Here is a 15,583-nt window from a genome sequence, read left to right as displayed (position 1 = left end):
CTATTTCTGATATCTTGTAATGACTTAGTTAAAAATAAAAAAATAAAAATAATTGGGTATTATATAAATCACCTAATTAGCCAGTTTCTAATGTGCTTTCTTAGACAAAATAGAGAGTGAAAACCAGAGCTCGTAGTATGTCATTAAATAATCTCAAATTGTGCAGCCATTTACAAATAACCCTTAAGTCTTTAAGATGTAACTAACAGGAAGTAGACTATTGTAATGTTAATTGCTGGACAACATAGAGCTATGGTGGTCACAGTCAATGGTATTTTGATTTGATATATGGAAATCCTTGGACATAGGGTGAGGGACAGATCTCACTTTAGGGCTGTAAGAGATTGTCTCTTTGTGTCAAGCTCGATTATGTTTTTAAATTAACCCCTTCTGTGTGTCAGCTTGTGGGGCTGGCTACTTTATGTCAGGTCCTGAATCAACTCTTGATTAAAATACAAATATTGATCTAAAATATTGAATGTGTCAAACCTTTTGGGGAGATCGTTCTTTGTCTTTTTGTCTGTATTGGATTTTTCAAAATCTTTAGAAGTAAAAATAGAAAATGTAATTCTAAGAACTGTTGCTGCCCTACCCCCCTATCGTTTTTTTTTCTTTTACATTTCCTTATACCTGCCTATTTATTTGGGGGGGGGGCACTTGGTAGCTCTTTAACCCACTTATGAAGATTAAGAGAGGTTCTACCAGCAAACAAAAGACAACTAATCTGACCCTCTTTGAAAGCAGACTGGAAGCATCTGCTTTCACGAGATAGTCCAGGGCTGGATTCCACCCCGGGCAGCCAAGGGACACTTCTCTAAACAATAAGGCTTTAAGATGAAATCCTTTTGAAGGAGCCAGGCTGGCTCTACTCAGGGAAATAAAAAGTTAATCAGATGATGTAGCCGGCCCTCTGATGGTGTTTGTCGAGCCATTTAAGGAGCAGACTATAACTCCCTTACACAATCTTTTTCATGTTAGTTACAAGGCTCTCTTTATCCTCTACTGAGAGTAGAGAAGTAGCATTTACTTGGCATGTTTGGAAATTTTGCTTGAGCACACATCAACAGTATAAATACAAGAAGTGGGGAGGACTGTCTAGAAAGAGAAGAAACCCGGCAGTCATAGTTGACCTGCAGGTAAATGTTGAGTCTGCACTGAAGTTTACATTAAAAAATTAAAACAAATTCTCTCTCTCCTCCCTAAGAAGACAGTGGACTCCTCTAGAGCAGAGGTCGGCAAGTGTTTTCTACAGAGAGCCAGACAGTAAACATTTTAGGCTTTGCCGGCCGTGTGGTCTCCCTTACAGCTACTCCCTGCTGCCGCTGTAGTGCAAAAGCAGCCGGAGACGCTACACAGACGGGTACTTATGGACGCTGAAACCTGAATTTCGTGTGTTCTCCTATGTCATGAAATATTATTCTTCTTTTGACATTTTTTTTTCCCATGGGTCACACCAAAACAGGTAGTAGACAGGCTTTGGCCCCCAGGCGGTGGCTTGCCAACTCCTGATGTAGCGCACACGTAGATCACGCGCCCCCCACGCCATCTAGTGCCGGCCTGAGGACCCTGTAGGTGCTCAATAAATACTTGTTCTCTTAGCTGCCACCGTGCAAGAGCAAAGAGTGAGCCTTTCGCCATATAACACACACTTGACATTTGCGAGAGATTTATCTTGAAGTCTTTGCTAATCCCCCCATTCCAAGTACCACTCTAGCAGATAATTTCCCCCATAAAATGCAGTCAAGTATAACAGAATAATTAAAGTGACCCTTAGTGATTCTATAAATACGGGGCTGAAGTCCTTTACAAAGTGATTAAAATAAATTCTGCTGCTGAGATCAATTCTCTGTCACGTTACATCACGGCTGTGATGACACTAACGGTGAATTTACCTCAATCTGCAAAACCAATCCAAAGCGTCGATGAGTGATGGGAGCTGCTGTGCCGCACGGCGCCTGTGCGTGCTGGGGAGCAGGCGGAGGACACGGGGTCTCCGCAGCACGGCCGGCCCCAGCGGCCCAGCTTGGCATCTTGATGAGCGTTGCACACACAGAGGAGCAGGGGCTACTCCGTTGCTTCAAGAAGCAGGCGGTGGCTCACGCCTGTAATCCCAGCACTCTGGGAGGCCGAGACGGGTGGATTGCTTGAGGTCAGGAGTTCGAGACCAGCCTGAGCAAGAGCGAGACCCCTGTCTCTACTATAAATAGAAAGAAATTAATTGGCCAACTAATATATATAGAAAAAATTAGCTGGGCATGGTGGCACATGCCTGTAGTCCCAAGCTCCTAGGGAGGCTAAGGCAGGAGGATCGCTTGAGCCCAGGAGTTTGAGGTTGCTGTGAGCTAGGCTGACGCCACGGCACTCACTCTAGCCTGGGCAACAAAACGAGACTCTGTCTCAAAAAAAAAAAGAAGAAGAAGAAGAAGGAGCAGGTGTTAGGCAGGTGTTGGACATCACGGGAGCTCTGCAGTGGCTCCCTCCTGGACTTGGTCCTCCGAGTGGATGCACTCAGCGTTTCTGGTTTGGCCAAATGTCACATGATTCAGCATCTCTGGACCTTTGGGTCATTTTCAAATACCAAATGTGTCTAATGTTCACGCATGCTAACGATCTGCGGTGCTTTACATTAGCCAGACTCTTAGGATCTTACGTCCTGCTTTGGTCACCATATTCTAGAAGAATACAGACTTGCCGGAAATGATCTACGAAAGGACAATGAAGTGATCAAAATGATAGACAGTAACATCTGTAGGAGGAAAGCTAAAGAAATCAGGATTGTTTTGTCCTGGGAAAAGGGAAAATGATTCTTTTGCCATCAAATGAAAGCCTTTGTTTCTAAAAGGGGGAAATTGATTAGATGTTGCAAATGGAGAAGTGAGGTGGCATTTGCCTATATGATGTGAGGCTAAGCCTCAGGTGACTCCCAGGGACACGTAGGCTTGATAAGGCCTGTAACTGGGTAGCAAGAAGGAGCTTGTGGTATCTGAAAACCGTGGGAAAGAAACGGTTGGCCACAATGGTCTAGGCCTCTAACTGTTTGATATTAGGTCGCCGAGCAGATTGATTTCTTGAGGTTTTGGGGTTTCCCCCCCACACAAGTGTACTCAGTGTACTGCTTTATATAAATAGCCTAACTGAAAAAAAAAAATATGAACTGCTTTCTTGGGAATCCAATTTATCTGGAATGACATTTATTTCACCTTCATGATGAGTCTGTCATTGGCCTCCGCTCAATGGACTCCTTTCCTTTTCCTTTATTTTGCTTAAATCACGAGCCTCTGGAGGCCGTAAGGCAGTGAGCGTTTTCAAAACTCTAGTGACACCTCCCTCTTCAGACAGAATGTCAGGCTCTTCAACTATATTTTCGACTGTCTTGTGAGACAAAGACTAATTGGTTCGACCTCATGCTGTCACATGTTGAGAGACATGAATCTCCAGCACTCTTCCTTGAATTCATTGATTTCATTAAACACTGTCTGCTTGTGTTTGCAAAATGTTGTAATTTCCCAGTGATTTCTTCTAACTGCAGCACATAAACAGATTTTTTTTTTTTTGGAACGATGCCATTTCTTAGCTTTGATCTCGTGTTTTACTCTTTTCTTTCCAATAGGTCTTCTACATTAAGTCCATTGAGCCACAGAAAGTATCAACCTTAGGGAAAAGTAACGTCATAGTTACAGGAGCAAACTTCACCCGGGCGTCGAACATCACAATGATCCTGAAAGGAACCAGTACTTGTGATAAGGATGTGTAAGTGGAAATACTAGTTTTATTCAACTCAGTCACTTATCCTCGATAATGTAAAGCTAAAACCTACGCGAAAGGATATAACCTTTATATTGTCAAGTCCATTTCCATGCACCAAAGTGGACCGATTAGTCTGAGTATTTGATATAATTCTAATAAGTCAAATAATTTGAACAACAAATCTGAAATGTGTTGTGACAGAATCTACCCTGTGTCACCCCTAAAAAACCTCAGTACACAATAATTTCAGAATGTTGCCTGTTTGGGATCTTGATTCTTTTTTGGTAACAAAATCAAGTATATAGGGTAGCACACATCATTTTTGAGATGATGCATTTAGAAAAATAGTTGAGCACTCAGAATTTCATGGAGGATCTTATGGAACAACTCTTCCAATGTGCTACTCAAAGTTGAAAAAAGAAACTTGCAGATCCATCTTATGTGGAACTTTTATTCTTTGTAGCCTGCTCTTTACTGGTTTCGGTCTCCAATAATTAAATTACTATCATATATAAACATTAGTAGGAAAAAGAACAAAACACCCAAGCATAAATGTCTTGTCAATGTACTTCTTGAACTCCATTGTTTCTATGACCTCTTTCCCCAACTCATCCTATCAGTGGAACTTTGGGAAAAAAGTTTTTCCCACTGATGTTCTTGGGCAAATTGTTACTTCCCTCCCCAAAAGAGAGATATAATAATAATAACGCAACACATTCTTTGAGTCTTCTGCTTGTTAACTTTTATAAGTTTGGGCTAATTTGAAGTAAAAGATGTTACAGTCTACATGAAGTATCATACTGAGATTATTTTCATCATGGAAATGCATTTTAGACAATCTGCTGAAGCGTGATGTTTTGGTTTTTAACAACTAAAACAGATTTGTACAGCATTCTAATCTGCCATGCTTATTTACTGCACTTCTGTTTTAATTCATTTGCCGCACATCACTGCCATGCCCTGCCCCTAGTAGCAGTGAATTTGGAATATCTGTGATCTTGATGGGAAAAGCTGCTCATTGGTGGCTCTCCTGTGCTCTGCTATTTGCCGGAATTATCAAGCACACATTAGAGGCTGTATCTATGCAACATAGGTTTTTTGGGTGCCGTTTATCTCGGCTAAATACCGTATTGCAAAAATCTTTCATTTTGTGTAGCGAAATCTGTGAGGTTAGACACCTGTGTATTCACTGCAAGGCAATCAACTTCTTGGAAAATAAGTAGTTTTTCAGAGCATTACCCATTTCTGACTCTTTATGCTCTCACTTTAATTCCGAATGTGTCTTAAGATACTGCAGTTATTAAATTAGATGACTAAGAGGCCTTTCTGCATGGAGCATTTCAGTAACCACATCTGTGTGGTGAACCCAAGTTCATGAGCAGTCAACATAATACTCAGTTAATCCTGTATCTGAGCCCATACCGTAATCCCAAACTCTTTTAATATGGCATTTTTAAAATGTGTAATTATTTTAAAGAGAAAAATATAATAGTGGACTGACCTACATTCCCACCACTCTCTTTCCAAAATTTATAAACAAGTTTGAATTTTAGCGATTAGCTATTTTGCCATGCATTTCCTTAAACTTTGCTCTGAGTATAAACTTTAAAAGGCACCTCTGACGTGGTATAAGTACGAATTGACTCAAACGTTTTTGAATTTGCCTTTTTGTAAGGGTAATAGCATTACAGTTAATAACCATGCACATGTCCTTTAAGTAGTAATAATAGAGTCTCCTGTAGCATAATTATACTGAGCATTAGTCAGACGCACCCCAGCCTTAATGATTTGTGCGTTAGAGGGTCATTGTACACACAGAGGATGCTGCAGGTTACAGAGGGAACATGGCAGAAGGCTTTGCTTTGACTCTAGAAGGCCATGAAGGACCAAGTCCCACAGGATATCAGAAGCACCCTGGACAGGCCCAGCTAATTCCCAGCCTGGAGGCTCCTTAGCCCTGGGCAGGTTGGCCGCGATGCAAATTGATTCTGAGACCCCTGGGCTCTTGGCATAGCTCTCTGCTCTTTGAATGGCAGAATTCTTATCTCTGTCTGGGGTTGAGCTCTGCCCTCCCAGTGCTTGACTGGGATTTCTTTTCTTTTCTTGCTTTTTAAAGATTTTTATTATGGAAAATTTCACACATATACAAGAGAGATGAGTGGAACGAACCTCTCTGTACTCATCTCCAGCTTCAAAATATATCAACATTTTGCCAATCTTCTTTCATCTATCTTGTCTGGGTTTTGGGGGTGGGGTATGGAGGATGGAATAGCAGCTGGAGTTTCTTAAAAGCATATACTCAGGCTGGGCGCGGTGGCTCATGCCTGTAATCCTAGCACTCTGGGAGGCCAAGGCAGGCGGAGCGCTCAAGGTCAAGAGTTCGAAACCAGCCTAAGCAAGAGCAAGACCCCGTCTCTACTAAAAATAGAAAGAAATTAATTGGCCAACTAAAAATATATAGAAAAAAATTAGCCGGGCATGGTGGCGCATGCCTGTAGTCCCAGCTACTCGGGAGGCTGAGGCAGAAGGATCACTTGAGCCAAGGAGTTTGAGGTTGCTGTGAGCTAGGCTGATGCCATGGCACTGTACTCTGGGCAACAGAGCGAGACTCTGTCTCAAAAAAAAAAAAAAGCATATACCCAGCCACTGTATCCTTTCACTCATAGATACTTCAGTATATCTCTAGCAGATAAGAATCGTGCCATTATCATACTTAACAAAATTAACCAGAATTCTTAGTATAGTTTATTGGGTCCATGTTCTGCTTTTTCTTGGGGCTTCTCGAGGGTTATGGTCACATCTCCTCCCTTTACCACTTCTAAGGGAAATGCAAATGCAAAGATAAAAATGTGCAAAAGAAAGAGGAACTCAGCCCCAAATAATACCCAAGCTGGGTAAGTAGTTCCCTGCAGCTGTTCGCAAAGGGTTGTAGTTCAAGTGCGATTCATACACTATCACCTTGGGTAATCAACTGTGCTAAGTGTCTGTGTCATGTAAGAGTTGTTTTCTACCTCTTTCTAGGATACAGGTTAACCACGTGCTAAATGACACCCACATGAAATTCTCTCTTCCATCAAGCCGGAAGGAAATGAAGGATGTGTGTATCCAGTTTGACGGGGGGAATTGCTCTTCCGTGGGATTCTTATCCTACATTGCTCTACCACACTGTTCCCGTATATTTCCTTCTACCACCTGGATCAGGTACTTTCTAGATTCCTAATATTTTTTTTCCCATTGTGGTTAAGGGTCATATGCATAAAGACCATGGATTTCGCTCAAAGAAATTCAGAAATATCAGTCATTCTAAATTCCTCTCACAGGGTTCCTCTCAGGATTTACTCCTAGTAAAACGCATACCTGCCAAGCTGGTTGATTTCCATTGTCACAGTGAACACTATGAGCACATCCTGTTTTTCTCTTCACCTTGGCTACCAGGAAACTCGCTACCAAAATATTTGTTCAATTTAAGTAGCTATTCCTAGCCTAGGTTTCTGATACCAATATGTAACACTCTTCACTTTGTGCCACTCCTACTCATGATAAAAAGCTTCTTTCTTACAAATTTCATTTTATAACCATTAGAATAAGCTATTTTAAGATCTTTGGGGAAATATTGGAAACTATCAAAATGAGAACCAGTATCAGCATTTTAAAGATGTTCCGTAAGAGAAAGATGAAAATTCCAAAATGAACTCTTCCAGGTGAATCCAATATATTAACAGAAGAAAACTCTCTCCCTAGCTGAATTTCTTTCTTTGTTTTTTTATCATTTTATTATTTTTCTAAAAACTTTATGTATATACAATAGTTGTACATATTTATGGGATACATGTGATGTTTTGATATAGTCATACAATGTGATGATCAAATCAGGGTAATTGGGATATCCATCACCTAGATCTTATCCCTTCTAACTGGAACTTTGTACCCATCAACCAGCACCTCTAAGCCCCACTTCCCAGCCTCTGGTAACCATCATTCTACTCTCCATTTCTATGAAATCAACTTTTTTAGCTTCCACATAGGACTGAAAAGATGCAATATTTGTCTTTCGGTGCCTGGCTTATTTCACTTAACATAATATCCTCCAGTTCCATCCATGTTGTTGCAAATGACAGGATTTCATTCTTTTGTATGGCCGAATAGTATTCTGTTGTGTGTATATACCACATTTACTTTGTCCATTCATCCACTGATGGACATTTAGGTTGATCCCATATCTTGGCTACCGTGAATAGTGCTGCAGTGCACATTCTCCCTAGTGGAATTTAAATTCACATTCAGATTTTAGAGTTCAACTCTAAAGATATTTTCTTTACCTAACACAGTATGAAGCTAATTTTCAAAATACTCTCTGGATAAAGCTACAGACAAAGCCTTGTTAAAAGAAAGAAAGAAAGAGAGGAAAAAAAGAAGAAAAAACCACTTGTAATATTCTTATTTAAGACCAAGTGAGAGGTGGCTCTATCAGTTTGCTCGGGCTGCCATGGCAAAGTCCCACAGTTGCTTATACAACAGGAATTTATTTCCTCCCAGTTCTGGAGGCTGGAAGTCTGAAGTCAAGGTGTCACCCAGAGTTGGTTTCTTCTGAGGCCACTGTCCTTGGCTTGTAGATGGCTGTCGTCACCCTCTATCTTCACGTGGTCTTCCCCGTGTATGTCTGTGTCCTAATCTCTCCTTCTGATGAGGACACCAGTTGTACTGGACTAGGGCCCACCCCAAAGACCTCATTTAACCCAATTTCCTCTTTAATCCCTCCCATCTCCAAATACAGTTACATTCCAGGTCTTGGGGGTTAGGGCTTCAACATACATATTTTGCGGGGACACACTTCAGCCCATAACGGTGCAAGAGGGGAAATTGAAATTTCAAAACCCAGGCTCTAGCGTGACACTCACTCTTCTACCCCGGGACTACCTGCATCCTATACATAAAAGCAGATGTTGGTGTGACACTCACCACGTGCCTGGTGTGTTAATCCATTCACCAGGGTATCCTCGGAACAAGAGAGATCTGCTACAGGTCGTCCCTTTGCAGACGAGGGAACTGAGGCAGAAAGAGGCTTCAGAACAACTTGCCCCAGGCACCGCTCTGGGTCACCACAGAGTCCTGCTTTGCTGTCAATTAAGAGGCTCCTTACTGCCCGGCCACCTGTGACATTCCGAGCCTGTGTGTCTTGGTTGGCCCTGGGTGGCCGTGCTTTGAGCAGGAATGTGGCCCTGCAGTGTGGCCGTTAGCAGAACACACTCTGCTTTTCTAGTAACGGCTGTGGGCACGAGGCCAACTCAGCCCCTCCCCCTGCGGCTGGAGGACTCAGGGTTCAATGTCTTCCCTCTGCCCTGCACAAATTGGGCAGCTCCTGCCCACCTCCTCGTCTTGTCATCAGGGGCTCAGCCAGCTGTTGGCCCTGACATACTCAGGCTCTCGTCCCCTAGAACGAGTGCCTGGTGACCTACGTGAACAGGGGTGGGAGGGCAGTGACAGCGTGGCCAGCTGTTTATTTCACACCTAACGGCTGCTTTGCTTATATGTGTGATTATGCGCTGAGAATACGTGAAATGATCTGGCTTGGCTTCGGAGAGATGGAATGGAGCTGTGATTCATACGGCTTACCAACTAGGACTTATACTTTTAATGTCATTTATAATTTTACCTTGTCCAAAGTGTTCCCTGTCTCCGTAAATAAAATATAATTGGTAGGTGAGGAGTTGGATTTTGAAAATTGTTAGATTGAAGAGTCTTCATATAGGTTAAACAGCAATCAAACAAAATTCTGTTTAGTGAAACCTTGAAAAGGTACAGCTGCTGATCTGATTACAGGCACCAACATGACACCACAAAATTCAAAGTCTATTAAAGAATTTGGGCATTTTCCTGGAATTAAAATAGGATCTGACCTGAATTTTTATATTTATACATCTTGAAAACCATGAATTTGTGGCCAATATCCTGAAAAGACTTCTAAAATTGTCTTGCATTTGAAATTAAAATTAGTTAATTTGCTCTCAAACATAACTGTGTTTAATATTAAATGTGAATAAATTGATAGCTTCGTTCGTAAATGCAAAATGCCAGCGCGTTTACGATGAAACCCTTATTGTTGCTTTTTTTTTGTTCCTTGCAGTGGTGGTCAAAATATAATCATCAGGGGCAGAAATTTCGATGTAATTGACAACTTAATCATTTCACATGAGGTAAAAGGAAACATAAATGTAAGTCTTCAGCTGCTTTTTAATAATCGTTATTTTCAGAGATGATTTTGTTTTCCTCACACTATACCATTTTGGGGGTATTTTTTATTTCTATGACTTGGGTATTATGAACTTCTACCTGTTTGTACAATACATACTATCTGTGCTATAACGGAAATAATATACCTTGTACTTGTAGTTGAGTATTCCTAGTTGCGGCACAGAAGAAAGAGAAAAGAAGTTGGTATGACAAGACCTGCCATGGTCCCCTTGTGTGATTTGTGGCAAGTCACTTTAATGAGACAGTGCTTGTGAATATGTGTGAAGATGCCTCGTGCACGGTTAGGGTGTGATGGGAAGCATAGCATTTCTGTGAGGAGCAGGAGGTGGCACTCCCATTGCTCCGCGAGGTTAGGTCGCTTGTGAAAGTCCCAGAAACCTTGTCGTGTGCTTCTCCTCGCACATTGTCTCTTTGACCATGTTTGGTCCCTGCCATCTAATCCCACCTTCTCTTGCCTTTCATCCCCTCGCAGTGGAAACTGTAGGAAGGGTCTGGTCCCCACCCTCTGCCCGGTTCTCCCACCCGTGCCTCAGAACTCTCTCAGGGGCCTCGAGATTGAAGCTTCCGATGCCAGGACTGGGAGGGGAGATGAGGGATTTCAGCTGCAAGCTGGGCCTCCCAGCGCACTTCTACACTCTTCCTGAAAGTTCTTCCCCATTCTCTCTTCCCCTTTCTCCTTTTCTTTGATAAACCTCCCTGGGGCCCTACCCAACCACTTCCTGCCATGGCTGGAAGATCTAAGAGTGGCTGCAGACCTCGTCCCTGCGTGGGGCCAGCGTGGGCTCAGGCCTGGTCAGGAGGCCTCCCGCTACGACCTCCTGACGGCCTTGGCATGCACACATGCCCCCGCCAACATGCGTCAGAGCCAGTTCCCTGCCTCACACTGTATCCGACTCCAGGCTCTGTCTCTGTGATGCAAACACATCGAGTTGACGGACTCGTCTACATCGACGTTCGGGCCAGAGGTGCTGCCCACACTTGTCAGTGGACCTGCTCTCCCTCCCACATGCTGTTCCCAAACCAAGCAGAGTTCATTGAGCACCTACTGTGGGCAAAATGTTTTGCTGGGTGTAGGGGCAAAAGATAAATGGGATAGTCATACCGCCTTCCTGGGGGGAGATGGCAAGTCTACCCTGGGATGGAAAGTTGACAGTGCAGGGTGTCAAGCTCTGGGTCCTCCAGTTCCTTTCCTGCTCAGAAACCCTGCGAGTCCAAGAAGGCGCCTTGCGTTTCTACACGAAAGGGATGTTAAATAGGGGTGGAACGAAGGGTGGCTGCAGCATGGGGCCACATGAAGCAGGGTCAGCCTGAGCACTCTGCCCTGGATTCTGTCCCTGCAGAGATGCTCATGCCACCGTCCGGGTGTATTTGACCTTCTGGGCTGACAGCGGGTCCATTGGGCTGTGGTCAGCAGGGCAGGTCTCGAGGGCTAGGCTAAGCTAGAGGCGATCAGCTCGTCTTTGTCATTCAGGGGAGCGTGGGGGCCACATCATGGAGTGAGAGCACAAAGGAGGAAGAAAAGAGCACCTCGGTTGGGGTGTGGCACAAAAATCCTCATTTTAAGAAGCGAAAGGGTGGCCAGCGAAGGTAGCTGAGAAGTTGCTCAGAAACGAGAGAGAGAGAGAATTTCGGATCGTGGGAGGTGGTCACTGGTTCGGGAATGCAGAGTCGTGAGGGCATGTCGAGGTTGGGATGACCCTGTCGTCCTTCCAGAAGGCACCGTGCATGCAAGGCCAGCCTGCTAGCAGTTCAGGCTGCCGAAGGAGTGGAGGCAGCCGGCTCGGTGGCTTTCATCCCGCCGACAGGAGCGCGAGTGGGAGGCGGAGGGCTGCAGTTGGGAAAGACGTTACTGTGGAAGGAAGGTCGCGCTTGCCCAGGTCTCCGCTCTTTGCTTCCGATTTTCTCACCCGTGTCTCTCCCCGTCCTCCTTGATAGAGTCCAGCGTCAGGGCCAGGGAGGAATAGCTCTCTACACCGGGCGAGTCTCTTTTTACAAGTTATAATCGCTCTTCTTCTTCCCCCCCAGTGTTTGCCCACATCCCCGACCCCACCGAATTCCCCTGCCTGTCTCTCTCTCTACTCCTGAACAGGACAGGACATTCATGCTGTTTCTTCACAAAGCACACCTGTACGTCGGGCCACCTCTTCTGCGTCCTTTCCAATATTCACGCTCTTCATTTCACAGGCGACACGTTCTTTTTACTGTTGTTTTCTCCTGTCTTCTGTTACACCGGAAAAGCCTTTTCCTCTGTGTGGTTAGTAACTTCTGCCCCAGCCCTGCAAGAGGTCCTTGGCCAAGAGCGATGCAGCCACATCAGTAGGTCGGGCCGGCCTCACTGGGGCGTCTTCTCTTCCCTTCTCGTGCTTTCCTGCGACTCAGACGGGCTGACTCGAAGGACACCGAAGTCATTGGGACCAGAGTCTTCCCCTTTCTCTAGCCTCATTCTTTCTGCGTAGTCTCTTTCCCCATGGCATGACCTCCTGGACGGCTGTCATCATCACTAATAATATTAACGATAATATTAGCGCACGTAGTTTGAGAGCCTACTATGTGCCAGGCACTGCTCTAAGCATTTTTACACATACAATCTCATTTAACTTAGCCCTCACTTAATTTAATGAGTCATATCTCATTTCATTTAACGTGATACTGGGAGGTGTGTAGTATTGCTGTCCCCATTTTACGGATGAGAAAACAGAAGCACCGAGAAGTTCAGTTGCCGAGGTCACTGAGCTCTTAGAGACCAGGCCTGGGGTTCATTAGAGAAGTGATTAAAATTCTCTTTTCTTCTCTCCCAGGTCTCTCAATACTGTATGGAGACTTCCTGCAGCTTCTTGGCTCCCAGTTTAAAGAGTTCAAAAGTGCGCACAAATGTCACCGTGAAGCTGAGAGTACAGGACACCTACTTGGACTGCATAACCCTGCAGTACCTCGAGGACCCCCGATTTACAGGGTATCGGGTAGAATCGGAGGTGGATAAAGAGTTGGAAGTAAAAATTCAAGTATGTTCCTCTATTGGGGGATGTTCCCCCGCCCCTTGACTGGAAAGGTGTGCTTTTGCTTGTGCATGTCTGCCCTGATTTTCTCCATCTTCCTTCTGCTCTTCACAGAAAGAAAATGATAACTTCAACATTTCCAAGAGAGACATTGAAATTACTCTCTTCCATGGGGAAAATGAGCAATTAAACTGCAGTTTCGAAGACATTACTAGAAACCAAGATCTGACCACCATCCTTTGCAAAATTACCAACATCACGGCCGCAAACACCATCGCCTCCTCTTCCAAGAAAGTTCGTGTGAGTCAGCTGGCAGTCCTACCTGCTGTCTTTACCTGATCTTTGGTAATTCCTTTGCTAAACCAGAGGCCAGAATGGAATCTTTCACGGATCTTTCGATCTTCGCTTTAAACAGAAGATAAACAAAGCTGGTTCTGCGAGCCCAAGCATAATTTCTCCAAAATAGCTGGCAGAATCCATCCATGTGCCTGTTTGAATGTCAAAGCGTTGAACACACCATTGTCTATAATCCTAATGAGTCTTGATAGCTTTTGTTCTAGCCATACATTTAGACTGTGGCATCTGCAAGCAAAATCTCTAGACCCATTGATGAATGAGCTGTTATTCTTTTCTCAAATATGGAGGTGACATGTCTTAGCAGAAACCTCAAACAAGGGCCTCTTGGGCACACTCAGACCCTGATGGAGACCAGAGGATCTCTGGGTTGTGAGCTGCTTCCTTTACCACGAACTCATACTTCCTGCAATTGTTCTCTCCCCAGACGTGTTTGGGAGACCCATCACTAGTAGATTTATGTCCCACAATAAAAATGTGAGGCCGGCCGGGCGCAGCCTGTAATCCTAGCACTCTGGGAAGCTGAGGCAAGCGGATTGCTCAAGGTCAGGAGTTCGAAACCAGCCTGAGCAAGAGCGAGACCCCATCTCTACTATAAATAGAAAGAAATTAATTGGCCAACTAATATATATAGAAAAAATTAGCCAGGCATGGTGGCGCATGCTTGTAGTCCCAGCTACTCGGGAGGCTGAGGCAGCAGGATTGCTTGAGCCCAGGAGTTTGAGGTTGCTGTGAGCTAGGCTGACGCCACGGCACTCACTCTAGCCTGGACAACAAAGTGAGACTCTGTCTCAAAAAAAATAAAATAAAGTAAGAAAATAAAAATAAAAATGTGAGGCCACTGAGAAGGGAAACATATTAATTAGAAGTCACCCTTTATAGTTTTCATGCCATGTGAGGCTCTGTATAGCCCATGTAAAAAATGCCTTATGATCTATAGTCATAAATAATTGGATAAAGGACAATGAAAAAAAGCCATCAGACTGGAAGGCAGAACCAAAAGGGTGTTCATGTCCCAGCAGCACCAGGTAATAGCTGTGTGGCCTTAGGTAAGTCACTTGACTTCCCCGAGCCTCCCTTTGCCCATGTGTGTGGTAAAGTGGGTGATACTAGTCCTAAAATCCAGGACGACTAAGCCCACCAGTGCTCTCACCCTTCCTGTTAGTTGAGGAAAGCAAATGCTAGCATTCTTCGTCTCTTATGACGTATTTCCTGAGAGCCATGATGGGGACGTAGTGGAGAAGCAGACAGGCAAAAACATCTGACTTTGTGGAAGTCACCTAAAGAGACCAAGAGTGAAGAAAATAAATTAAAAAATGTGTTAGCTGGTGGCAGTCATGACGGAGAAAATGGAACAGGGAGGAGAATGGCGTGTGGTCGGGGCAGTGGAGGTGGGCAGACACGGCCTGCCTGCGAAGGGGACGTTTGCGTTAGGACCTCGGGGAGGAGAGAGACGAGCCTCGGGCCACCGGGGGTAGCATCTCCAGGCAGAGAGGAAGGAGGCTGCCAGGGTCCTGAGGCAGGAGCCTGCCTGGGGTGTTCGGGGAGGCCGGCGTGGCTGGAGCGGAAGGAGCGGGGAGAATATTTGGGGGGGGTGTTAGAGAATTAACGGGGAGAGCAGGAGATTGTCAGGACCTCGTGGGCCCCGCCGAGGGCTTGGCTCGTGTGCTTGGGAAGCCGGAGGAGAGTTCTGAGCAGGGTGCCGTGAGCGTGGGGTCTCTACAGGGGGACAGCCAACAGCCCACTTCAGAGGTGGGGAGAGAGAGGACTGGGGCTGAGCACCCAACTCAGCGTCCATGGCCGGGAAGGAGAGCGGGCGGCCCAGCCGGGTGGAGCACGCGGGCGTCTGCATCCGGGCTCCGCTCTGGGCGCTTTGCTCAGACGCCCCACGGGGGCAGGGAGGGTCCAAGGTTTGAAACGCATCTTACCACTTGTCTGTGCATCCGTGGAGAAAATGAGGCTTGGTGTAGAGGTTTTCCCTTTACAAGTTTCATGAAATTTTTATAACCAAAAAAATGCTAAGACTGGAGAAAGCCCTCAGCCATTATCCAGTCAGAGTCACAAAACTGGTTTTTGCCCCAAAAATGCTTTATTCAAAATAGGCCTGATGAGAAGCACAGATGTAAAAAAGATAAAAGTTGAATTGCTCTTTTGGAATAAAGGGTAGGGGCTTTTCACCCTCAGATCACTACCTCTTTATTGCCCTCTCGCTGCAATTTCAAACCCCGAGCCCA

The 15,583-nt window shown here is 44.9% G+C and overlaps 1 protein-coding gene across 1 annotated transcript in view; it reads left to right on the top strand.

Annotated features, from left to right (window-relative positions):
• PLXNC1 (plexin C1) overlaps positions 1 to 15,583 on the top strand; it is a 144,453-nt gene that overhangs the window by 79,075 nt on the left and 49,795 nt on the right. The window contains exons 10-14 of the mRNA XM_012775273.3: positions 3,611 to 3,750; positions 6,769 to 6,948; positions 9,872 to 9,959; positions 12,798 to 13,001; positions 13,110 to 13,295. Coding sequence (XP_012630727.2) covers positions 3,611 to 3,750; positions 6,769 to 6,948; positions 9,872 to 9,959; positions 12,798 to 13,001; positions 13,110 to 13,295 — 798 coding nt within the window. The remainder of the gene's footprint in view (positions 1 to 3,610; positions 3,751 to 6,768; positions 6,949 to 9,871; positions 9,960 to 12,797; positions 13,002 to 13,109; positions 13,296 to 15,583) is intronic.

This window comes from Microcebus murinus, chromosome 10 (genome assembly GCF_040939455.1).
Source record: "Microcebus murinus isolate Inina chromosome 10, M.murinus_Inina_mat1.0, whole genome shotgun sequence".
NCBI classification, from domain to species: Eukaryota; Metazoa; Chordata; class Mammalia; order Primates; family Cheirogaleidae; genus Microcebus; species Microcebus murinus.
This window is presented reverse-complemented; position numbering and strand designations above follow the sequence as displayed.